Here is a 26890-nt window from a genome sequence, read left to right on the forward strand (position 1 = left end):
ATAGTTGGGCCTAGGACACTACTGAGTAACTCCTACAACGATGTACTGGGGTTGAGATGATTGGCCTCCAACAACCACAGCCATCTTCCTTTGTGCCAGGTATGACTCCAGCCATTGGAGAGTTTCCCCCTGATCACCCCTGACTTCAGTTTCTCTAGGATTCCTTGGTGCTACACTCGGCTGAATGCTACTTGGATGTCAAGGGCAGTCACTCTCACCTCACCTCTGGAATTCAGTCTTGCGTCCATGTTTGGACAAAGGCTGTAATGAGGTCTGGAGCTGAGTCCAAACCTGGCAGAATCCAAACTCCGCATCGGTGAGCAGGTTATTGATGAATGTTAACGACACCGTCCGTATTTTGCTGATGATTGGAAGTAGGCTCATAGAGCGGTAATAGGCCAGGTTGGATTTGTCCTGCTTTTTGTGGACAGGACATACCTGGACAATTTTCCACATTGTCTGGTAGATGCCAGTGTTGTAGCATATTGAAACAGCTTTCTAGGAGCGCGGCTAGTTCTGGAGCACAGGTCTTCAGCACTACAGCCGAGATGTTGTTGGGACCCGTAGCCGTTGCTGTGTCAAATACACTCAGCCATTTCTTGATGTCACATGAAGTGAATGAGAATTGGCTGAAGCCTGGCATCTGTGATGGTGGGGACCTCAGAAAGAGGCCAAGAAGGATCATCCGCTTTTGGATATATAATGCTTATTTTGGATATAGTTTGTATATAACTTTATATCTTTTAACAATATTGAGGATTGTAGAGCATTTGTAAGATGTAATATGGTCATTATTTTGATATAATACTGTTAGCTGCAAAAGTTCATAATCAATAAAGTATGTCATTTTGAAGTGTTAATTCTATTTATTTTTTGCTTAGGAAATTCCTGTCCAAGTTAGAACACCCAACTGCAATTATAAACAATTTAGAAATGGAAAAGATGTGATACATTCTGGCTGCAAGCCCAGATGTACAAGAGTAACCATAGTAAGTGTATTTTCTACATACTGTAATTCCAGCATTATTTCTTCTTTCCCCTCCTGATTTTTCTTCCATCTTCTTGAGGCACTGACTCATCTCCAAGTAGTAATTCTCTGGCAGCGATCTTGCCGACTGAGGTGGGTCCGGGGCAGCCAGGGTCGGTGTCGCAGTCCCAGCCCAGTGCCTGCTGCAGTCTGCACTCTCCAAGCGATTTTTTTGTTGATTGGCCTTGTTAAGCCCACCCTGCGAGGTTCCTGGCCAATTAATAGAAAGCGGGTCTGATGACGTCATTTGATGTCGCAACATCAGCCGGTTTCCTTAAAGGGGCCATGTCCAAATTTATTTTGACAGTTATGCTGTCAGTGTTCTGCAGCATTGAGGTGCTGCAAACATTGACAAGCACTGCACAAAGGTGCACGGCTGTACCCAGGCTCTCCCATGACACCCTCCATATGCTTAAGGAGGGAGTCACAGCACGCAGGGAGGTTCTCTTCCCTTCCCATGGGCGGAAGAGACCTCCCCAGGAGATCCATGCAGCCTGGTTGCACATTGCATAGGAGGGCAGAAGCAGGGATGTCATCAGGAGGGCCAGGCTGCAGTGGCCCAAGCCTTTCAATGATCTCGGTAGATCACGAAACAGTACTGCCAAGCCACACTCAACCTCATCCTGCTGTGCCACTCATCACATCCCCATCACTCTGCCTTCCCTACCCTACTCCTGCACATCTTTACTCACACCAACTTACCTTGCACCTCCACCCATCCCTCTCTATCTACATTATCACTTCCCCATCTCACTAGCCACCCCTCACACTCATCCTCAACCTACTGCAAGCATACCAACTAATAACACACAAGGGCAGGCACTTGGGTGTTTTAGCCAATGATCATGTGAAGTTTCTGGTAATGTGCTGTCAAACATTGAAACCTTTATTTTCAGCACTTTGCATTCTTGCACAGATATGTGTGCACCTTTGGAAGTGGCTTAGTGAGTTGCAGTGAATGGTGAGACATAACGGTATCCCCCGCAATGGTGATGAGTGTGAAAGGAATGGCTTGGGCATTGTAGGGATGCTTTATGGTGTTGGTGTGGGGTGGTGCCAAGCTGGCGCATCATGTGGCAGCCAGGGTGTACAGTGTTAAGTGAAGTAAATCTGGTGATGTTGGTGTGCCTGGTGATGTTGGTGTTGGGGCTGATTGTGGAGGGATTCAGAGGAGCAAGGGCACCGATGTTGCTGGAATAGATGGTAGCTGAAGTTCAGATGACAGAAGCGATCTGTCAATCATGTGAGAGCTTGCTCCAAGGAGGTGACAGTGGAAAGAGAGTTTACTCTAAACACTTCCAAACTGCATAAAGCTCAAAAGTGTCTTCCAAGTCCTGAAGGCTCAAGCCTCTGACATTGGAAAGTGAACAGCTGTGAAATGGTAGCTTTCAGACCACTTTTGCAGCTGTCACCTATTCACAAATGTAAGAAATCACATAACACCAGGTTATAGTCCAACAGCTTTATTTGAAATCACAAGCTTTCGGAGCGCTGCTCCTTTGTCAGGTGAAGTGGAGAGATGCATAAAAACACAGCTTATATATGTAGAAGCTTGATGTCTGTGTCAATATGCGCGATCTTCTTGGAGATCCTCTCCACTTTGAGCCGGCAGTTTGTGGTTTCGATAGTAGCGATGGTGTGGAGATGCCGGTGTTGGACTGGGGTGGACAAATGTAAGAAATCACACTATAACCTATTCACAGCAATGGGGAGACATAAAGAACCCGAGCTACTTAGCTGACGTGCTCTCCGAACGACGTGAAGCCCGTTAAAAAAGTGGTAAAATAGAAATAGGCTGGCAAAATAGTAGTTAACAAGCATTTAACAAGCATTTAACTATCTTAAATGCCTCCCCCGCCGCTTGGTGTCAGGTCTGTTCTGAAATTGCAGACCCAACACTTTGGAAACTTACATGGAGGCGGGTTCCCAACCCGTTGGCAATCATTTCGATTTTGACAGTGGACCCACCTCCGAACCCACACTCTGAGCGCCGGCAAAATCGTGGCCACTGAGTGTGATCCAAGTGTGGGGGCGATTTTGCCAGCCCTGGGGAGGCAGGTATGGAGGTGGGACTGCTGGGAAAATGGCAGAATTTGGGGGCGGGTGCCCAACCATGCCATCTTCCCAGGAGGCGGGTAGCCGTCCCGCACCAGGTCCTGTCTCCTTGGAGGCGGGAAGGGAGTGTATACGGGATGGTTTACTGGACCAATATGTTGAGGAACCAACTAGAGATCAGGCCATCTTAGACTGGGTATTATGTAATGAGAAAGGATTAATTAGCAATCTTGTTGTGCAAGGCCCCTTGGGGCGGAATGATCATAATATGATAGAATTCTTCATTAAGATGGAGAGTGAAGTATTTGACTCAGAGACTAGGGTCCCGAAATTAAATAAAGTAAACTACGTTGGTATGAGGCGCGAGTTGGCTAGGATGGATTGGGGAACGTTACTTAAAGGGTTGACGGTGGATAGGCAATGGCAAACATTTAAAGATCACATGGATGAACTACAGAATTTGTTCATCTCTCTTTGGGATAAAAATAAAACAAAAAAGGTGACTCAACCGCGGCTAATAAGGGAAATTCGGGATAGCGTAAGATCCAAGGAGAGGACATATAAATTGGCCAGAAAAAGCAGCAAACCTGAGGATTGGGAGCAGTATAGGATTCAGCAAAGGAGCACAAAGGGATTAATTAAGAGGGGGAAAATAGAGTATGAGAGTAAGCTTTCAGGGAACATAAAAACTGACTGTAAAAGCGTCTATAGATATGTGAAGAGAAAAAGATTGGTGAAGTCAAGCGTAGGTCCCTTGCAGTCAGAATCAGGGGAATTTATAATGGGGAACAAAGAAATGGCAGACCAATTAAATACATACTTTGGTTCTGTCTTCACAAAGGAGGACATAAATAAACTCCCAGAGATGTCGGGGAACATAGGGTCTAATGAGTGGGTGGAACTGAATGAAATCAGTATTTGTAGGGAAATGGTGTTCAGGAAATTGACGGGATTGAAGGCCAATAAATCCCTAGGGCCTGATAATCTGCATCCTAGGGTACTTAAGGAAGTGGCCCTAGAAATAGTAGATGCATTGCTGGTTATCTTCCAAAATTCTATAGACTCTGGAACAGTTCCCATGAATTGGAGGGTAGCTAATTTAACCCCATTATTCAAAAAAGGTTGTAGAGAGAAAACGGGGAATTATAGACCGGTAAGCTTGACATCTGTAGTGGGGAAAATGCTAGAGTCCATTATAAAAGATACAATAGCAGAGCACTTGGAAAACAGTGACAGGATCGGACAAAGTCAACATGGATTTACAAAAGGTAAATCATGCTTGACTAATCTACTGGAATTTTTTGAGGATGTAACTGGTAGAATAGATAAGGGAAAACCAGTGGATGTGGTGTATTTGGACTTTCAGAAGGCTTTCGATAAGGTCCCGCATAAGAGATTAGCATGCAAAGTTAAAGCACATGGGATTGGGGGTAAGGTACTGACTTGGATGGAGAACTGGTTGGCAGACAGGAAGCAAAGAGTTGGAATAAACGGGTCTTTTTCCGAGTGGCAGGCAGTGACTAGTGGGGTACCGCAGGGATCGGTGATAGGACCCCAGTTATTCACAATATATATTAATGATCTAGACGAGGGAACTAGATGTAATATCTCCAAGTTTGCAGATGACACAAAGCTGGGTGGGCGTGTGTGCTGTGAGGAGGATGCCGAGAAACTCCAGTATGATTTGGACAGGTTGGGTGATTGGGCAGATGCATGGCAGAGTATAATGTGGATAAATGCGAGGTTATCCACTTTGGTGGCAAAAACAGGAAGGCAGATTATTATCTGAATGGCAATAGATTGGGGAAAGGGGAAGTGCAACGAGACTTGGGTGTCCTTGTGCACCAGTCGCTGAAGGTAAGCATGCAGGTGCAGCAGGCAGTTAAGAAGGCAAATGGTATGTTGGCCTTCATAGCAAGAGGATTCGAGTACAGGAGCAAGGATGTCTTGCTGCAGTTGTACAGTGCCTTGGTGAGACCACACCTTGAGTATTGTGTGCAGTTTTGGGCACCTTATCTGAGGAAGGATGTTCTTGCCATGGAGGGAGTGCAGCGAAGATTCACCAGACTGATACCTGGGATGGCAGGAATGACGTATGAAGAGAGATTGGGTTGATTGGGCTTGTATTCGCTAGAGTTTAGAAGAATGAGAGGGGATCTCATTGAAACTTATAAAATTCCAACAGGACTAGACAGACTAGATGCAGGAAGGATGTTCCCGATGGCGGGGGAGTCCAGAACCAGGGGTCACAGTCTAAGGATAAGGGGTAAGCCATTTAGGACTGAGATGAGGAGGAATTTCTTCACCCAGAGAGTGGTGAACCTGTGGAATTTTCTACCACACAAGGCAGTTGAGGCCAATTCATTAAATATATTCAAGAAGGAGTTAGATATATTCCTTAAGGCTAAAGGGATCAAGGGATATGGGGAGAAAGCAGGGACAGGGTACTGAATTTGGATGATCAAGCGGGCTTAACAAGGTCAATCAAGAGAAAATAGCATGGGTTGGCCACAAATCGATGGAGGCGGGACATCGACCCGACAAGCAGCAGTCCCGCCTCCAACGCGCCCCCGTTCACAAAATCGCCCCCTGTGTGTCAGGTTGCTATTTCACTGTGGTGGGCATCACAGTTGAGTCCTATCCTGTCCTCATCCAAAGTTTATATGCAAGCACTCAGCAGCAGATACAGGATAACAATCAAGATTGGGAATCCTAACTAATTTTTGTTGTCCATCCCCCAGTCAGCTGGAATGACCCTACTGTATTTTGACATTGGGTTTGCAATGAATGTCCAATCAGGAATATAAGACTGTGCTAAAATGACGATGAAACAAAGACCAGCTGATCCATCAAGCCTGTCCCATACCGTCATGATGCAACTTAAAGCCATGGCCCTAATTGCCCTCCTTCCCTCACCCCACCAGCAGCCACGTAATGAGAGACAAGAAGACCCCCGGCCAATTCAGAGGCAGAAATTTTCCTCTCTGACACCTGAAGGTGATCAACCAAGTTCCAGGAGACCACAGTGACTGGGAGACATATTGCCCGATACCCCGCCTACCTTTGTATGCTGTAATGTCAGCCACAGTTAGGAACTCGCCCAGCTCCTTCTTGGAGGCTCGCAGTGAATCTTCACTCACTGCATGAGCCGATAACATGTTCCAAAGAGCAACGACCCTCTGTGAAAAGAAAATACTCCTGAGATCAAAACTAGTTCTATGCTTACGTAGATTATACGCATGTCCTCTGGTATCCATCTCAAGTCACCAAACCTAATCCTTTCATTATTTTAAGAACCAGTGCATTCTCCTGCATCACTGGCTCTTCCTTTCGTGCTTTAAGCATCACACGATATATTATCTCTACAATATAATAATAAAAAGAGAAAACTCAGCCCCAGCTTACTTCATATAACCGAGGGCAATGGGAATCGTACCAAGCCCTTTTAACCTGTATGGCTTAGTACTACACTAAACAGAACCTTTACCCTCTTGGGCCACTGGAGAACACCTGGATGCCTGGGACAGTTCCAAGAGTGCAATCCAATTTGGCCATTCAGATGCCATCTGCAAATTTTGATATTGTGCTCTCAATATCAGAGTCCAGATTATTTATGCTTGCAGTTGCTGTTTCCTAAATTTCCCCATCCTTTACATTGCCTAATTGTACCATTTTTATTTTCTAAAAGTCGACCCCAGCACTGTTTTATTCCTTCTTGTATACTGGTGTAGAAAGCAGTGCTGGACACATTGTAAAAACCCTTCCCCTTTGCCACATACTTTACTTGTGCAGCTGTGTAAATTCAAAACAGGCATCAGGTGCTGCCCGTCACCATTCCCCTGGACACAGAACACATGGCTTCGATATGCTACTCCAAGCAAGAGACCTGATGTAGGGCTAACAACAAGTACTCACACAACAAAGACAATCAAGTTTGAGCCACTGGAATTCCCAGAAGCTGAACTCTTAAGCATGAGGTTCTGGATCCCTTTGTAAAAATGTGCATTCAGCATGATGAATTGAGCTGCTGTCTTAGTTGTGAGGGACAGGAAGAACAAACCAAATACACTGCAGAATGAATTCATGTTTAGGAGATGGAAAATGGACGAGCATCCAGTGTGTGCGAGTCTTCGGATTAGGAAATAAGTACCACTTTATCACACTTGCTTGGCCTGGCAACTGTGTAAGTATTTGCTATGTTAACACAGTGTGCTCTGACAGATGGCAACAGTTTTCTCCACTTTTTTGGCTTTAAAATAAAACAAGTACTGTAGAAAATAAACTTAGGAAACCGCAAGAGTACTCTGAATGCAACAAACAGAATGCTCATTGTCCCCCCACTACATTCCATTTTAGTTCCACTAGTTTAGCTTCACGTATGCAAGTAAGTACGATATTTTACAGGGAAGCTTTCAGTTGCCCTTCATAAATGCAAGATTCAAAATATGATCTGATTATACTCTGTTTTAAAGCAACCCATTAACCTGCTATTCCTGATACAGCACCTCATTTCTCTTTTTGGTTGTTTTAGACTTTAGATTGCTGTTCAGGATACTTTGGACCAAAGTGCCAGATGTGCCCTGGCAAGCCAGATGCCTGGTGCTCCGATTACGGCATCTGTCAGGATAGTATTAATGGAACCGGAGAGTGCCTGTGTCATGAAGGATTTCAAGGAACTGCCTGTGAAAATTGTGAGGCTGGTAGATACGGAACAAATTGTGCACTGGGTATGGACTATACACACCTTAAACTATGAATGGATTAGTACAGTAGACATAATTAGCAATTTAATAAAATGTATTTTTTGACACATGGGCCTAGAAATTCAGTCGCGTTTGCACCCACTTATTGGCTAAAGAGTGGTTTGCGCCGGAAGTTTTTTAGTGCCCGAAATTCAGTTGGTCCCTAACATCGGCGTTAGCCGGTAGCGCTGCGCCGGCACCGATGACGTCATCGGTGTGCGCAGCGCCCCGGTTCCAATGCGATTCCGTGCCGACTGCCAAATTCAGTTGCGGCCGCCTCGCCCGTAGCGGCCGCAAACAGCGTTTGAAAAACGGGGCCTTGCAGCTCCGAGAGGCCAGCGCATAAAGGTGGAGGGGCGGCCGGCCGCTTTTCCGGCGGCCGATTGGCCGCTCCTTCCTCCCCGGACTCCCACACCACCCCCCCGCGGCATTGGTGTCTGACCCCCGCGAGCCCGGCACTTCTCCGTGGTGCCGGGCTCATTTGCCGGGGGAATCCAGCGGCGATCTCACGGCTGCAGGCAGCTCCTCCTTAAGAGAAGGAGGAGGCCTGCAGTACCCCAGCCTGCCGCACCGCATCGGGTGGCGCAGCGGCAGCTGGACGCCTGAAACTGACTTTCAGCGCCCCAAGCGAGGCGGCCAAACCCTGCAATAGCGCCCGCCTCCGTCTTGGGTCGCTGCAACTGAATTTCAGGCGGGCGCTACGGGAATCCGGGCGAGCGCTAAATTTCGGGCGCTAAAGACCTGGCGCGGCGATAGCGAATTTCTAGGCCATGGTTTACTAAATGTACATACGAGTATTGTAACCCGTGCTATTCCTGATCTAGGAACGCTTAATGCTATCATTATCAATAGGTAACGTGGTATATTCTCACCTTAATGGGCAGAAAGATTCACAGAAATGAAAGTGTTAAGTTTACATTTGTTTCTTGTATTATTTCACTTCTGTTGCATTTCTATTTGTTTCATTGTAGCTTTGGGCTAGAAATTCGAATGCAATTAGGAATGTTTCCTTATTGTTTGACATCTCACTGCTAGACAAGCCTGCAATGTCCAGTGGGTTACCTTAGAAGACAATTTGGAGCAAAAATGTTTCTGTTAAGCTCAAAGGAACAACCACTAGTGTCCCCATTCAAGTGTAGGCACTGTACCCTGACCAGACATCTCTATCTATTGGGGTAATATTTTACCACTGCAGAAGAGTGTTTGTACAATATACACCTTGTTATATATTAACTGGTATAGAGTGTTGCACTAACTTTGCAGATAATATTGCACTAACTTCTGCTAACAGTCATTACCGTATGAGGTACCTGGTTTTGTGATTTTGTTTATTGATATTTTCGTCTCCTGTTTAGTTCTCCCTCCACCACATACTAGTCCCTCTTCAGGGGATAGGCAGGTGACTTGCTCACAGGCGCTTATTAATACCCCTCTATAAATGGTTGCTGGGAGGTACATAAGGGAGCCGCATGATGACTTGCCCTGATTCTTTCTTCTACTCCTGCGAGAAAGTGTCTGATCTCTGCTCAGCGCCTCTTCCATCAGTATAGCTAAGATCAGGATCTTATCTTGGAGCATCAATCTACATCTGCGTGTGTTTTAAAAAAAAATCTTTTACCATTTTACAGTCTGATTAACCACATACTTATCTGTGTGCGTTTAGAATGCATGTGTGTAAATGGGAAATGCAAAGATGGACTAGACGGTGATGGAAGCTGTGACTGTTTCAAAGGGTGGACAGGCACAAATTGTGATATAGGTAAGCGGAGTATTACATTGAACCTTCAACCTAAAAAAAGTAACCATATTATATAGAATATAGTTTGTAAATATATCTTGAAAAATCAATATTCTTATCTGAAAGGGTCAATTCTGATTGGTAAGATTTTTGGTCATGTTGAGAAATCATAGGAAGTCCTGATTATTGCAGCTTTTCAGATGGTTGTTTACCACACACTTGGCCTTGATGCCCGACAGTGAGAGCTTTAAGATGCTCACCATTATTATCACTGGGAGATTGAGAATGTTCATTTTGGGCTCTAACCCATTTGGTGTTGGACACCTACGTCATATATGTCCATTTGTTATCTTCTTGCTTGGACCAGCTGTAACTTCGTAGCTTTTTTGGATCGGATTTTTATTTTCAGATTTCCAGATTTCTATTGAGAACATCCCACAGTGTGTTTTATTACCGTAGGGATTAATATTTAGTCATTGCAGATTGTTGCTCAATGATTGACTCATTTCCATTGTGCACTGTTCTGTGTTATATTTATTGTGCTGTTTGTGCTATTATTCTTGTCATGTTTGTGAAACTTTCAGATTTTCTTCATAATAAAGAATTATCATTCTAGATCGTGGGAACTTTTACCCCCAATATTTATCAGTTCTGTAGTTATCTAATGCTTGGAGTCGGTAATATAGAAGCACCAATACTTTTTCCATTCTCTTTATGGCGGCTTTGGATGAAACCAAATGTAAAATTCCAAATTACATCCCTATTTAATACAAACTTTTGACACTTTTAAGAAATAATTAGGTTAATATGCAGATCTTTAAATTTCCCCTTATTTTCCATAAGCAAAATGAATTATGTTCCAGTGTTTCTCTTTTTCAGAAATTGTAAATGATCGCTGTAATGGCACTTGCCATCCCAATGCCAAGTAAGTGAAACAAACCTAATTTCAGTTTTTCTTATAGTTCAGCTCTTTTTGGGGTAATGCAAATAACTGCAATTCCAGTGTTATTATTCGTGTGTCAAGTTAGAATGGGAGCCCAAGTTTATAACTCATGCGGATGTTAATTGATTGCAGAGGTAGCAGTGAGGTAACATCCTTAAAATTTTGCTTTGCATCATGTTGATGAAAAAACATCTGGGCATGTTATGGGCTACATTCACTGGGTCTCTATCACACACAGTGTATGTCCTGGTACAGAACCATGGAAACACAAGCAGCATTACAACATAGTTCTATAAAAATCACTGCCATCCAGTGGCGAAAAGCAATTTAAAAAAAAAGTAACACGTGAAAACTGACGATAAAAAAAACCAAGCTGAGCCTCTGTGTGTTTTAGTTGCATTCTAGGGTCGCCTGGCTCTCTGACCTCCTGCTTCTGTTCTGCTGGCTACACTGGAAATGGAACTTACTGCTCAGGTACCACTAAACAATACATCTGCTCTGATGTGTTGAAGGGAAAGATGTAGTAACTTGTGTATTAATCCCAACAGAGAAAGCGCTTTGAGAGAAAGAAACACTTGCATTTATAAAGCAAACCTCAGGCCGTCCCAATGAAGCCAATGAAGTACTTTTTGGAGTGTAGTCACCGTTGTAATGTAGGAAACGCGGCGGCCAAACTGCGCACAGCAAGATCCCACAAACAGCAATATGATAATGACCAGATAATCAGTTTTAGCGATGTTGGTTGAGGGATAAACATTGGAAAGGATGCAAAAGAGCAGTATCACAGTACTTGAGGTGCTTTTGAGGAAGCTTGGCTTCTGAAAGAGCCTAGAACAGTCTGGTCCTAAGATTCTGCTGGCTTTACCAACTATGCCCATTCACAGTTAAGGTGTCTTTAAAAGGCAATATTGCCATGGTAAAATGATTTCCAAAAAGAGACACCATATTTCTACTTGCAGATAAATGCAACGAGATGATCAGCAAGGCAATGGCAAAATCTCACTAACCATGTTTGATCGAACGCATTTATAATGTCAACTGGCTTTCTCTCCTTTTCCGAAGTCTGACTGATACTCCGCAGAATTGGCTATCCTCCAGTACTTCACTCAAGTGAGTGTTGGCAGGATGTTTAACAGTGAGAGACATCACAGCTGAAACCTATCCTGTCAGTACTCAGTGTGCACACAGTTTGCACTTTCCCAGCAAGGGTCACTGAATAGCAGTTAGGTGTAGGAACCCTGCTATTTTTCCCTATGCTAGTGGTTCCCCATCTTTATCCCAGTTGAGACAACAACAACTTGTATTTATTTAGCACCTTTAACATAGTAAAACGTTCCAAGGCGCTTCACAGGAGCGTTATCAAACAAAAGTTGACACCAAGCCACACATGGTGATATTAGGGCAGATGACCAAAAGCTTGGTCAAAGTGGTAGGTTTTAACAACTTAAAACAGGAAAGAGAGGTAGAGAGACAGAGAGGTTTAGGGAGGGAATTCCAGAGCTTAGAACCTAGGCAGCTGAAGGCATAGCCACTAACAGAGGAGTGATGAAAATCGGAGATGCGCAAGAGGCCAGAATTGGAGGAGCGCAGAGATCTCAGAGGGCTGTCGGGCTGGAGGAGGTTACAGAAATAGGAAGGGGTGAGGTAATGGAGGGATTTGAAAACAAGGATGAGAATTTTAAAATCGATGCTTCGCTCAACCGGGAGCCAATGTAGGTCAGTGAGCCACAGGGGTGGTGGGTGAACGGAACTTGGTGCACTAACTCAACGTGGGCCAGGGATTGAATCAGGGGTCTTCTTGGTGCGTATAGCTCAGTATCACACTGATGCATTTACCCACTGATACATTGAGGAGCCAAACCATGTTTGGCTTTTTTATTGGTACATAAAAAATAAATTATATAAACTAAAATTACACTGAAAATGTTCATGCTGCATGTAGCAGTTTTGCAGTTGACTTTTCACAACAGGCTGTTCATGAAAGAAAGACTTGCATTTATATAGCACCTTTCAATACCTCAGGCCGTCCCAAAGCGCTTTACAGCCAATGAAGTACTTTTTGAAGTGTAGTCACTGTTGTAATGTAGGAAAAACGGCAGCCAATTTGTGCACAGCAAGCTCCCACAAAAAGTAATGTGATAATGACCAGATGATCTGTTTTTTTTAGTGGCGTTGTTCGAGGGATAAACATTGGCCAGGACACCGGGGATAACTCCCCTTCTTCGAAATAGTGCCATGGGATCTTTTACATCCACCTGAGAGGACAGACGGGGCCTCGGTTTAACATCTCATCCGAAAGACGGCAGCTCCGACAGTGCAGCACTCCCTCAGTACTGCACTGGAGTGTCAGCCTAGCTTTTGTGCTCAATTCTCTGGAGTGGGACTGTGAACCCACAACCTTCTGACTCAGAGGCGAGAGTGCTACCCACTGAGCTACGGCTGACTGAGCCATGGAACTGAAGGTTCTAATGATTCTCTAATGCTGTGGCACCACGCCAGCAAAGCAAAGAATTGGTGTATATTTAGCTATTAGCAGTACAACTATATGTCCCCATTGATTTGGATTCAATCATAGACCAGTGGGCTGTAATAGGCTTGAAGGAAACCTGTGCCAACAAATCTATTCTGCATCTGGGTCTGTGGTATTGACACCCAAAATATGTCTGCCATTCTCTCTCTTTCTCCCTTAATACTTCATTACACAATAACAAAAGATAGTCATGTCCTCCACTCTCTGATAGTGAAACCAGCAGACAAGTGGGTCATCACTAACTGGAACAAAGCACCATGGAAAGAAATGCTACATTAGTCTGGTGTTATCCACTAGAATCCTGTTAATTTGACAGATAACGAAAGCTGCAAAAATTAGTTTTATTTTCTATGTCTGAAAATCAGGTGGTTCAGAGGAAGAAGTCATAATTCACTTTAACCACCGTTTTTCTCTTTACAGAAATCGACCCATGTGAGATTAATAATGGTGGCTGTTCAGTGTACTCCAACTGTACCAACGTTTCTGCGGGAGAGAGAACCTGTACCTGCCGTGATGGCTACACCGGGGATGGGCTCATTTGTTTAGGTGAGCACCCAAAATCAGACACCGTACCAAGCAGGGGATTCAGCGCGCTGGTCACATTCCTCCCACATCCAGCTTCGTCAGCTTAATTTAAATCTCATTTTGAGCCTGAACGCTTTGGATGAAAAATAAAAATCGAGGAACACGCATATGTTCTTATGCATTCTGCCAGATAATGACATTTTCCACCCTGGCGCAGTGTGATGTACTGAGACTTTCTCAATAGCCAGGCCGGCATCCGTGGCTGCAGCCTTAAAAATATATATTCGTAGTATTCATAAAACTGTTGCTGGTGCAGTCCATAAGGGGGACCCCGCACTCCCAGTGGCATGTCACTTTAATTCACCGCCCCATTCCCACTCAGACCTCACTGACCTCGGCCTCTTGTATTGTTCCATGGAAGCTCAGCGTAAGCTTGAGGAACAGCACCTCATCTTTCGATTAGGCACTCTGCAGCCCTCTGGATTCAACATAGAGTTCAACAATTTCAGATCATAACCTTGGCCCCTATCACATACAGGAAACTCTTTTTTATCCGGCACAGACGGGACCGGCGTGGTGCCGGTTTATCAAAAAGTCCGGATTACAGAGAGTTATAGTTAAAAGGTACGAGAGCTCCATACACAGCACAAATCCAAGCTTCCCTGTTGCTTAGCAACAGCTGCAAGAAGCCCGACCACAGACCAAGCGTCCCTGTTGCTTAGCAACAAGTGCAGGAACCTCTGATTACACAGCCAAGAAATCAAGAAACGGCCACTAATGTGAAGAAAAACTTAACTGAACCTACTCCTGAATTTTGCCGGTTAACCGAGATTTCCGGTTGTTTGGGTGCCGGTAAATCGAGAGTTTCATATATATATATAATATTTTCCCTTTTCTCTTTTTTTTTAACCCACACTTTCATCTGGGCTTTTTTCTTCCCTCCCACAGGGCAGCTGTCCTTCATTCGGCCAGCGCCATTCACACTTCATCTAGAGCCATCCTTTGTTCCTTGTATATCTCTTAATGTCTCTCAGTGTCTCTTTATCTCTCCTGCTTTCTATCCTATCACTGACCTTCCCTTTTGTTCTTTCATCCCCTCCCCCTTTTCCCAGCCCCCACTTGCTTTAAAATCTAGTCCTTTTCCTGCTTTTTTTCCAGTTCTGACCTGTTTTCCAGTTCTGACCTGTTTCTCTCTCCACGGATGCTGCCCTGGCCTGCTGCGTTTTTCCAGCGTTTTCTGTTGTTATTTCGGATTTCCAGCATCCGCAGTATTTTGCTATCGTGTTGCTGGTGTTCATTGTTTACAACACAGTGGGGTAGATTTTAACCTGCCGCCCGGACGTAAAACTGGTGTTGTGGGTAGGCCGCCCTCGAAAATCGAGCAGCTTCTATAATGGGCGGTTTTATGGTCTAGTGACAAGTTGAAAATCTACCCAATAGTTGTACATAACATACATATAGAGAATGTAAGGTATACTGTACGTGGTGCAGTAGGTTAGCAAGTGAGCTGTACAAAGTGCTCTCGTGACTGATTCTGAGGAGTGGTCGTAGGATTAAGGGCTTACTGCTGTGCTTGCCCATTGAGCCGGTATCTGATAGCAATTGATTGCACTCCTATGGGTTTGTGGATTTAGTATACAGGTTCGGTTAAGTATGTCTCTCACTTGCTGTTAAAACTGGGCCGGATCTGCTCCTGGCATGCCGGCCAGATGCTAGCAGAATAAGGAAGCACTGCTTAAAATGTTCTAAATCATTTACAACATGCCTGTCTGATGGTGGTGGTGGTGGGGGAGGGCGGGATGGATACATCCAGAGATTAGAGGCTGTCATCTCCCTGGGTGGTAAGTATTCTGAGTCCTGGTGACCTTGTGTTTAGTTACCAAGCTGTCTGGGTGGTTGTATTGCCTGCTTTCCTGCCAGGCTGATGTGGGACTCTAATTCCAAGGGCAAGTTCAGGGCTGTGCTCCCAGCTGTAGTGTTACAGGCCTTATTCCTGATTTTAGCTTCCTGTCTACTGAAGCTCTTGCTGAACTTGGCCTTGGATTCATTGGTTCCTGGTGCAAACCTGTTTCTGATTCGCTGGCACTCTACTGGAGGCTGATTGGCTCATGTTCAAGTTTTAAGCTTGAGGTCCGTTTCACCTAAGCCGAATTGGGAGCGGGAGCAGCAGGAGATGCAGTAGCGGGAGTAGCGGCAGCGGGAGCAGGAGTAGTGGGAGCAACAGCAGGATTGGGAGCGGCAGTAGCGGGAGTGGGAGCAGCCAGAGCAGGAGTAGCACGAGGAGTGGGAGGTAGCGGGAGGAGTGGGAGTAGCGCGAGGAGCGGGAGCAGGAGTGGCGAAAGCAGCAGGAGTAGCGAGAGGAGCAGGAGTAGCGGGAGGAGCGGGAGGAGCGGGAAGAGCGGGAGGAGCGGGAGGAGCGAGAGCAGCGCGAGGAGCGGGAGGAGTGGGAGTAGCGGGAGCAGGAGTGGCGAGAGCAGCAGGAGTAGCTAGAGGAGCAGGAGTAGCGGGAGGAGCGAGAGGAGCGGGAGGAGCGAGAGGAGCGGGAGGAGCAGGAGTGGCGAGAGCAGCAGAAGTAGCAAGAGGAGCAGGAGGAGCGGGAGGAGCAGGAGTAGCGAGAGGAGCGGGGGGAGCGAGAGGAGCGGGAGGAGCGAGAGGAGCGAGAGGAGCGGGAGGAGCGGGAGGAGTGGGAGTAGCGGGAGCAGGAGTGGCGAGAGCAGCAGGAGTAGCGAGAGGAGCAGGAGGAGAGAGAGGAGCGGGAGGAGCGGGAGGAGTGAGAGGAGCGGGAGGAGAGAGAGGAGCGGGAGGAGCGGGAGGAGTAGGAGTAGCGAGAGGAGCGGGGGGAGCGAGAGGAGCAGGAGGAGCGAGAGTAGCGCGAGGAGCAGGAGGAGCGGGAGGAGTGGGAGTAGCGGGAGCAGGAGTGGCAAGAGCAGCAGGAGTAGCGAGAGGAGCGGGGGGAGCGAGAGGAGCGAGAGGAGCGGGAGGAGCGAGAGGAGCGGGAGGAGCGAGAGGAGCGGGAGGAGCGAGAGGAGCGGGAGGAGTGGGAGTAGCGGGAGCAGGAGTGGCGAGAGCAGCAGGAGGAGAGAGAGGAGCGAGAGGAGCGGGAGGAGCGAGAGGAGCGAGAGGAGCGGGAGGAGAGAGAGGAGCGGGAGGAGCGGGAGGAGCAGGAGTAGCGAGAGGAGCGGGGGGAGCGAGAGGAGCGGGAGGAGCGAGAGTAGCGGGAGCAGGAGTGGCGAGAGCAGCAGGAGTAGCGAGAGGAGCAGGAGTAGCGGGAGGAGCGGGAGGAGTAGGAGTAGCGAGAGGAGCGGGGGGAGCGGGGGGAGCGAGAGGAGCGAGAGGAGCGGGAGGAGCGAGAGGAGCGGGAGGAGCGAGAGGAGCGGGAGGAGCGAGAGTAGCGCGAGGAGCGGGAGGAGCGGGAGCAGGAGTGGCGAGAGCAGCAGGAGTAGCGAGAGGAGCGGGAGGAGAGAGAGGAGCGGGAGGAGCGAGAGGAGCGGGAGGAGCGAGAGGAGCGGGAGGAGTAGGAGTAGCGAGAGGAGCGGGGGGAGCAAGAGGAGCGGGAGGAGCGAGAGTAGCGCGAGGAGCGGGAGGAGTGGGAGTAGCGGGAGCAGGAGTGGCAAGAGCAGCAGGAGTAGCGAGAGGAGCGGGAGGAGCGTGAGTAGCAGGAGGAGCGAGAGGAGCGGGAGGAGCGAGAGGAGCGGGAGGAGCGAGAGGAGCGGGAGGAGCGAGTGGAGCGGGAGGAGAGAGAGGAGCGGGAGGAGCGAGTGGAGCGGGAGGAGAGAGAGGAGCGGGAGGAGCGGGAGGAGCGAGAGGAGCGGGAGGAGCGGGAGGAGTGAGAGGAGCGGGAGGAGAGAGAGGAGCGGGAGGAGCGAGTGGAGCGGGAGGAGAGAGAGGAGCGGGAGGAGCGAGAGGAGCGGGAGTAGCGGGAAGAGCAGGACGAGTGAGAGGAGCGGGAGGAGCAGGAGTAGCGGGAGGAGCAAGAGGAGCGGGTGGAGCGAGAGGAGCGGGAGAAGCAGGATCAGCGGGAGTAGTGGGAGGAGCAGGAGGAGCGAGTGGAGCGGGAGGAGCGAGAGGAGCGAGTGGAGCGGGAGGAGCGAGAGGAGCGGGAGGAGCGAGAGGAGCGGGATTAGCGGGAGAAGCGGGAGTAGCGAGAGGAGCGGGATTAGCGAGAGGAGCGGGAGTAGCAAGAGGAGCGGGATTAGCGAGAGGAGCGGGAGTAGCGAGAGGAGCGGGAGTAGCGAGAGGAGCGGGAGGAGCGAGAGGAGCGGGAGGAGCGAGTGGAGCGGGAGGAGCGGGAGGAGCGAGAGGAGCGGGATTAGCGGGAGAAGCGGGAGTAGCGAGAGGAGCGGGATTAGCGAGAGGAGCGGGAGTAGCGAGAGGAGCGGGATTAGCGAGAGGAGCGGGAGGAGCAGGATCAGTGGGAGTAGCGAGAGGAGCAGGAGGAGCGAGAGGAGCGGGAGGAGCGAGAGGAGCGGGAGGAGCAGGATCAGCGGGAGGAGCAGGAGTAGCGAGAGGAGCGGGAGGAGCGAGAGGAGCGGGAGGAGCGAGAGTAGCAGGATCAGCGGGAGTAGCGAGAGGAGCGGGAGGAGCGGGAGGAGCGAGAGGAGCAGGATTAGCGGGAGAAGCGAGAGCAGCGGGAGAGCAGGATCAGCGGGAGGAGCGGGATCAGCTAGAGGAGCGGGAGGAGTGGGAGGAGCGAGAGGAGCGGGATTAGCGAGAGGATCAGGAGTAGCTGGAGGAGCAGGAATAGCGGGAGGAGCGGGAGTAGCGAGAAGAGCGGGAGTAGTAGCAGATACTCCTGCCTTACCAGGCTCACCAGTGCTCACCGTATGCCAGCTCTCTGCTGTCCGTTAGCCAGGCCCAGACCATGGTGAATTCATTCAGCCACTCCCGCTGCGTCTGTTCCATATCCTGGTGTTGCTCCATGGTGAATGGTCAGTCAGGTCACTGGGGACTTGATCGTGGGGGAAACTTCCCCTGGCAGTTCTATACAATTGGCAACTTCAGGAAGAAGAACAATTTCAATATGGGAAGAAAGGGAGAAGGGAGATTGTAAACCGAGGAAGATGCAGGACTATGGGGAAAGGGCAGGGCAGTGGGATTAGTTTCAGTTTGCTCTCCTTCTGTGCTGTACACTTCTGTGGTTCTGAGGAAACCTTTATAATCATGTAAATAACTCATATAAACCTTGGAGGAGGGAAAAATAAACAAATTAATAAAATACTTGCATCTTAAGTGAATCCTATAAATCCATCTTGGGAGGTAGAGCAAGAATTTAAATATTTTACAGTGTAAATAACTGGAAATAAGAGGTTTGGGGGAGGGAGGAATAAAAAATGTACTTGCGCTTTAAGGATGTTTGTAAAGTGGTTGGAAAATAGTGCTAAAAATATTATATCTATGAGGCCTATACTTTTTATTATCAGTAAGGTTCCTAATATTCTTACCCCAAGTCAGTGGTAAGATATTGGGCAGCATTTTTATTGGGCTGTGGAGGCGGGATTGGAGGCATGTGGGGGGTTAAAATCTCAAAATCGGGGGCACGAACCCATCCCACCCCCAACCCGCCTCCATGCCAGTTTCAAAGGAAGCGGATACCCGACCTGTGCTGGGACCCACCTCCCCGAGGCGGGAAGGGGATTAGTGCCAATTAACTGCCCGTTAACAGGTAGATAACAGGCAGTTTTTAGCCTAATCCCTATTTTTATTGCTGAAGTGTGGGATTCCCGACGGCTCCAAACCACGCCAAGTTAGTGAGGCGGACCGTCGAGCTGAAGGGTTTGGAGGGTTCAAGATGTCCGGTGTTCAGGTGAGTGATGGGTGCATGAGTGCAGAGGTAAGTGTGTTTGGTGTGTGTAAAGTGTTTAAAGAAGTTTTACTTACCTTTACTTACCTTTACAGCCTTCCTTCCGGTCTCGGGAGTCCCTCATCTCACCGGCACAGAAAGCAGAATGGCCGCGAGCTGTCAAAAGTTGCAGCATTCAGCTTTCTGTTCTGGAGAGATTTCTAAATCAGCCTGAGAGGAAGGAATTAACTTGGAGTACAGATTGTCAGTGTTTGACAGCTTCAAACAGCTGTCAAACGCTGATATTTCATCTGTCAAAAGCTTTTGGCAGATGAAATGTCAATCTGTGACGTCAACTGTTGAGGGGTGGCCCTTAATTGACCTGCTGAGCCCGCTGGGCGGGCTCAACAAGGTCAATCAAGTGAAAATTGCATGGGTTGGCCACAACTCGATGGAGGCGGGACTACAACCCCGAAAGTTGTAGTCCCGCCTCCTACACACCTCCTCAATGAAAATCCAGCCTATTGTGTCAGTAAATATCCTGTGTTACAGTGATAGGCTGCAGCAAGACCACAGTAAACATCAAAAGCCACATTAAACATCAAAATCCATCCTCCAGGACCTGATTTACCCATAATCAACACCACAGGAGATTTTACTTACTGATTTTAATGTTTGAAAGATTTTATTTCGCCAGTCTGGGTAGTGGTACAAAGGTTTTGCTTTGTCCGCCTGTTTTAACCAGTATTGTTGTTAAATCAGATCAGAGCCCAGTTGTATAATTGGCTTGTGGGCTGTGCCACAGATTGATAGAGCTGGGCAGTGGGATGCATCGGCCAAGAGAGCACAAAGAGGCAAAGATGAGGTGAAAAGGTAAAATGGAATGGTGAACTTGGTTAGTTCTTTATTCATGTTAAGTTAATTCAATGGGAAAAGAGGAAGTGACCATAGGAAGTTATTACTAATTATACCTGTACCTTGTTACTATAATAACTCACTATTATTGTGTTTTGTTCCGAATCAGAAATCGATGGCTGCGCAGAACAAAATGGCGGCTGTCATGGAAACGCAGAATGCACTAAAACAGGACCAAATCTGGTAAGGCAGGTGTTCGTGCGGGGATTTCTAATTGTTCCGATTTATTTAGTTTTTCCCTTGACAGTTTTATGCCATCGTTTTCCAGCGTTATTGTACTTCCTCGCCAGCATTTTAAAAGTGATGAGGAGAATAGGAAACTGGATTGTCAATAGCCGAAAGATCAGCATCAAAATAAGTGTTTTAGCAATGCATGACGTTAATTGAACTCACCGAGCAACTGGATCTTTTAAGGGTTAAGCTGGGTGTACATATTATGAAAGATATGGCAGCTGTGTTAAATGAATTCTTCATATCAGTCTTCACAAAACAAAACTGCATCGTAAATTTCCAGATCCGGCCAAATGGGCTCAGGAAAAATGTAACCCTGAAACTCCCGCTTGTGATTTTCTGCTTGCAAGTGAACGGCACAAGATGTAATGTGCTCAACACACGGACACGGGATGTATTCCTTCAGCCATCAACACGAGGCTTCTTTATTCCCCTCCTTTCTCTGTTTACTCTCCGTCGCCCCCTACCGGGGCGGAGGGTAGCTATCACCACACAAGATACCAGACCCCACCCACACAGATATTTCTAATGATACTGTTCACGCTTTTTTTGATGTGTTCCTCATTCTAGGTCGCCTGTAATTGTCTCTCTGGATACCATGGAGATGGTAGAAAATCCTGTGCACTCATCAACCCTTGCAAACAGGTTAGGAACAAACTTACAGGCCCCGAAATTCAGGAGCACCCACCTTTGCAGCAAATCAGTCGTGGAGCGGAGACCTCAAGCAGGCATTAAGCCCCTTATTTGCCTATGCAAAGGGCCTAACGCCAATGTCAGGTGTGGACAAAGGACGCCTCTTGTTTGTCCTTACCCAATATGGCGGGCAGCGCACTTTCGGCTAGAAGTGTGCCCGCTTCCTGCCCACTATTTTGGGGCCTTAGTAGGCTGGGTAAAGCCTGAAAAATAGCCGCGGCGTGACCCAATTGCAAAGTCAAAACTGGTACATAGTGACACAAACTGTGTAGTATAACTGGCCGGTTAAAAGAAATCATCTAATATCTATAAAGATGCAACTGCAGGATATTTGTATATACTGATAACATATCTCTCAACTGTCCTGATTTTGTGCATCACTTTTAATCCTGACCCTATTTTGGAGTGACATTCCTAAATTTGAAATTATACTCCTATTTCTTTCCAGCTTCCCCAAAGACTCTCGTGGGTGTCTCATTTCTTGATCGTGATCATAGGGCTCGAATTTATCAATGGGGACGTGATGGAGGCGGGACTCCCACTTTTTGGGTTGTAATCCCGCCTCCATCGACTTGTGGCCAACACGTGCTACTTTCCCTTGATTGACCTTGTTAAGCCCACCCAGCGGGCTCAGCAGGCCAATTAAGGGACACCTGGTTACTGGTGACATCAGTGATTGACATTTCATCTGTCAAGAGCTTTTGACAGATGAAAAATCAGCATTTGACAGCTCTGTGAAGCTGTCAAACACTGACAATCTGTCTTCTAACTTGAGTCCTTCTACTCAGACTCAGTTAGAGAGCTCTCCAGATCAGAAAGCAGAGGCTGCAGCTTTTGACAGTTAGCGGCCATTCTGCTTTCTGTGCCGGTGAGCTGAGGGACTCCCAAGAACTGAAGGAAGGAAGCCTGCAGGAGAAAGTAAAGGTAAGTAAAACTTATTAAAACACTTTACACTTACCTCACACACTTACCTCTGCACACATGCACCCATCACTCACCTGCACAACGGACATCTCGACCCCTCCAACCCCTTCAGACCGACAGTCCGCCTCGCTAACTTGGCGTGGTTCGGAGCCGTCGGGAAGCCCACACTTCAGGGCTAAAAATAGGGATTAGGCAAAAAACAGGGATTAGGCAAAAAACTGCCTGTTAACTACCTGTTAACAGGCAGTTAATTGGCACTAATCCCCTTCCCGCCTTGGGGAGGCGGCTCCCAGCACAGGTTGGGTACCCGCCTTCTGGGACATTGGCACGGAGGTGGGTTGGGGGCGGGATGGGTCACTGCCCCCGATTCTGCAATTTCCCCACCACTCCCGCCTCCAAACCCGCCTCCACAGGGCTTGGAAATTTGAGCCCATAATCTCGGATAGGCTGAAATGGTTTTATGTGTAGGCCCTTAGACTTTTTGAGGTTACAGGAATTGGGGGATGAAACATGGAATGTTCTTTTCTTTCACATCCCTCAGTTGGCAAGATTAACCTTTTATTGTATTTTGTTGGTTTTAGGTTTAAGATATGTTACATCTAAATCAAATCATATTAATCCATCTTATTGAGAAGCATTAAAAAAATTAAGCACATTCCAGACCAAATTTATTAAATTTAAGGGATCTTCAATCTGGAATGTGTTTAATTTGTTTGCTGCCCTCATACTTCACAATTGGATGAATTAACAAAATGGCCCCGAGCCAAACTCCACCTAATGCAGAGGCCATTGTAGATTGACTAGTAATGGAGCCTCCCTCTTCCAAAAAAAAACTCTCAATATACTGGGCTTAGGCATTTTTATTTTAAGATTTTCTTCTTCCTAAATTGGTTTGGTTTTCCTTTTGTTTTGATTGTCTTTTATTAAAAATCTATGTTAATGTGGCCAATTTTGGCCTTTTTAGCCCCTTGCATATTGAGACCTTTTTGTATTTGAATTTGTGGAAACCATGACAATGCAGTAAACGCATTAGCACGCAAATAATAGCACAATAAAAGTTATCTGAATATTCATCCTGCTGTGCATAGGACAATTAAGATAATTTCATCTATTTATCCCAGATCAAGCTTACATGAGAGAGATCTGGCTGAAACAGAGCCTGACATATTACAGAGGTTAAATCTAAAAATTGTATTTGATACTTGTTCTAAGTTGTCTTCTGTCTTCATCTCCTATTGAAGAACAATGGTGACTGTGGCCCATTTGCCCACTGCCTAGAAACAGGACCAGGAACTCGAACGTGCAGCTGTAGGTCGGGCTACATAATGGTTGGACTTTCTTGTCGAGGCACAATCTCTCAGGTAGTATTCAAAGATATTTTTAATTAGAGTTTTTAGGCATTTGATCCTTTTAAATGGAACTTGTATTATTCCAAAACATCTAATGTAAAATATATATCATGAACAAATGCAGTAAGGGGAATGAAACGGAATATCTGCTGCAATGCATTCTTGAAGCAGTGCCGATGGTCAAAGGGCATCCTTCAGACAAAACATTCATTTGACGCCCCATCTGCTCGATCCAGTGGTTCAGGTGGACATAAAAGATCCCGGCGGTGATTTTTCAACTGCTGGCTGCCCACTTCTCACCTGAAAAACGGTGGCTGGTAGTTGAAAATTGGGGAGGGGCACTTTGGTCGTCCATTGACGCCGTGATGCAATTTTTTCAGGACCCCGTTAAAAAATTTTCATGGCGTAAAGGGGCTGCTGGTGGCCGCTCAAGAACTGGTCCAGAAGTGAACAAGTGTGTTCCTCCTGGCTCCACAAAAATACAATGGCCCGCTGCGAGCCTGCGCTTGGTACCCGCTCGTGGATCGACTCCCCACATCCTCCCGCCCCACCCACCCCCCATCCGCCCACAACCTTCACCAGGCCGACCTGCTTTCTAGCAGCATTCAACTGAGAACCTCTCCACACTGGCTTCGGGTGGCCAAATTTCACAAATCAACCCAATTTCACCCCCCAGGAGTTTCTCCCAGTGTTCTGACTAATATTCCTCGTTCAGACGACACCACCAAAAGAACACTCTAGGGCCGATTGTAACTTCCGGCTGGCAGGCGGATGGTGGGCGAAAGGCGGGCAAATGGTGGGTGGAGTGCATCCGCTGCCTCGCCCATCATTGCCATCGTGAGGCCCGGGCCAATGGGGCCTGTGGCCCCAATTTGAATATTACATCACCTCCCGCCTGAAACCGGCAAGTGCTCTGGCCACCCATCTCGGGGTCTAACCCAAGATGGTGGTAAGTGCTCTGACACCGTTTTCAGGCCGCTACCACCCGGCTTGTGGGAGCAAATTAAAATCGTCCCTTTTGCCTCAGCGTTCGTCTCACTTTTGTTCGTGAAATAGTGGTGTGTGTAAAATGCCTCTCACATTTGCTTAAACTCAGCTCACTTCAAAGTAATTCATTGTACGCGAAGCACTTTGAGATGTCCCTCAGAGTCAATGTAAGGCGCTGTTTAAATGCAAGTCTTTTTCTCTGTTATTGAAATAACGTGTTATCATAAAATATAAATTCTCTTGTCATGTTTTTGTGTTATTTAGAGCTTCAATTAAAAAACAAATTCTAAATTGCTTGACAGGAACTTGCCCGGGAACCAAAAGCTGCCTTGTTTTACAGATACCTTCAGGTAGCGATGGACCATTTTAATATTTGCTAGCTGAAATTCATGAAAAATATCTGTTCTCTCTTTTCGGTTAGAACATTGCTCAAACCCTTCTTTGATTTTCTTTTGAACCATTGCAGACAAACTACATCAATGAACTTAATGGCAGAGGGCCATTCACGGCGTTTGTGCCACGGCAGGACACACTTACTCAAGATAAGACGGTAACTGTATATCAATTACACAGATCACAGTTCCCTGTTAAGAGACTTGTGGGTATGTGTGTCATAGCAGTTTTCCAAAATACTACTGTCTTCATTTTGCAGCAAGGAATATGCAGCCTTGCTTGGTGCTGAGCGAGCCAGTTTTGTGCAGGGCAGCAGTAGGTGCACTACCAATGGCCTCAGTATTCTTCAGCTAGGGAGGGACAAAAATTCCCCAGGGCTCCATATCCAATTCCTGTCGAGTGATCTCACGTTGGGAATATCTGGATTACAGGAGAGGGCAGGATCGAGCTTGGCTTGTGCCGCCACCAGGGTCGAATAGCCTGCTCGCACTCACTGTTTGGGAGTACTCATGAAGGCAGCTTAAGAACATAAGGATTAGGAGCAGGAGTAGGCCATACGGCCCCTTGAGCCTGTAACGCCATTCAATGATCATAGCTGATCTTCAGGGTGCTTAGTGCCCATGGACTCTACCCCCAGCTCAGCCAACACTTTCAGGAGCAAGAGGGGAGGAATCTATATATAAAAATGAGGAAGGAATCGTATCCTCAAAGGAACATCTGAAAGTAATTTTGATTTCTGCTGTATTTGTTCTGTATCTGTTGCAAGTTTTCTGTAATGATCTGAAATTTATTCATCAAATTTAATGGAATTACATGAAATTCATAGCAGAAAATATGGAGTGCACTCTGCTTAAACTCTTCCATCATTTAACTTTATTGGGATGTTTTTGATTGAGGAAGGATCCAGCGTGTAAGTATTCCATAATGTTTTGTGTAGTAATCAATGTATTTTATAAATTTATATTTCGTATAATAAAAATATTATTTTCTTCACCCTCAAATAACTTTCTAAATATTGCGCGCCACCGCATTGCATGCTACAGCTGCAGAGGAGTGTGCAGAACGAATATAGTTTGACTTGCCGTACTTGAAAGCAGAGCTTAGCAAGTTTAATTAGTTTTAAAAATGAATGCCGACTGCTCTGTGTCACATGGTGGTGACATAATCAAATTAGCGTTACATGATCAACTCTTATATTCTCGCTAAATATGTAGATTTTACGAGACCCCAGCCCAGGGGTGGTGTCAGGGCCTTGCTGCCCGTGCAATTGCGACCCCGAGACAGTCAGAAGCCCTGAGACAGTCAGGAGACCTCGTAGACGGTCAGGAGACCCTGTAGACAGTCAGGGGACTCCGAGAGAGTCAGGAGACCTCATAGACAGCCAAGAGGACCCGTAGACAGTCAGGAGCCCCGTAGACGGTCAGGAGACTTTGAGAGAGTCAGGAGACTCTGAGACAGTCAGGGGCCCCGAGCCGATCCAGCTCCCGTAACCAGCCGCACTGGGGTCTCAAATGTGGCCAGCATTATTGGAAAATCAAAGTCATGCTGCCCTTGATTTTTCATCAATTGACATCAATGACTGGGAAATCGTGAGCAGCATGCCCACAGTTTTCCAATGTGTGCAAAGCCCTGCCAACAACATGAGGCCTTGTAAAATCTACCCTATCGTGTAGCCCTGGATCAAAATGTGTTCTGAATCTTTTATACAAAGTTCCCAAATCCATTGCTAAAACCTAAACTGATTGTGAACAGCCTTTGTCGAATTAATGAGAGAGCTTTCTCAACAGATGGAAGAATGGAAAACACAAGGTCTGATAGGAGATTTGCTTCGATATCACATAGTAGGCTGTGGGAAACTTTTACACACTGAACTAAGGAAACAGACTTCCCTTGTTACCTTATCTGGAAAGCCCATTCAGATCTCTTGGAAACAGGTAGGCGTGTTTGTGCTTCAGTATATCCCACAGGATGTGCTCTTACTGATAAATTGTATTGTACAAAATGTTAAAAATACCACTCAGACCTCAAGCATCTAAAAACTGAGGGAGACCCAGTTTCT

General features: G+C 46.9%; 1 protein-coding gene across 1 annotated transcript in view; it reads left to right on the top strand.

Moving 5' to 3' along the window:
• The window catches only part of stab1 (stabilin 1), a 298755-nt gene that overhangs the window by 190542 nt on the left and 81323 nt on the right, over nt 1–26890 (top strand). Inside the window, exons 37-48 of the mRNA XM_086001826.1 lie at nt 882–989; nt 7614–7809; nt 9488–9583; nt 10442–10487; nt 10900–10979; nt 13456–13581; nt 20364–20437; nt 21056–21130; nt 23344–23463; nt 24741–24788; nt 24905–24988; nt 26619–26765. Of these exons, the coding sequence (XP_085857952.1) occupies nt 882–989; nt 7614–7809; nt 9488–9583; nt 10442–10487; nt 10900–10979; nt 13456–13581; nt 20364–20437; nt 21056–21130; nt 23344–23463; nt 24741–24788; nt 24905–24988; nt 26619–26765 (1200 nt within the window). The remainder of the gene's footprint in view (nt 1–881; nt 990–7613; nt 7810–9487; nt 9584–10441; nt 10488–10899; nt 10980–13455; nt 13582–20363; nt 20438–21055; nt 21131–23343; nt 23464–24740; nt 24789–24904; nt 24989–26618; nt 26766–26890) is intronic.

This window comes from Somniosus microcephalus, chromosome 11, assembly GCF_052327205.1.
Source record: "Somniosus microcephalus isolate GS21.2 chromosome 11, FLI_Smic_1.0, whole genome shotgun sequence".
In the NCBI taxonomy this organism is placed as follows: Eukaryota; Metazoa; Chordata; class Chondrichthyes; order Squaliformes; family Somniosidae; genus Somniosus; species Somniosus microcephalus.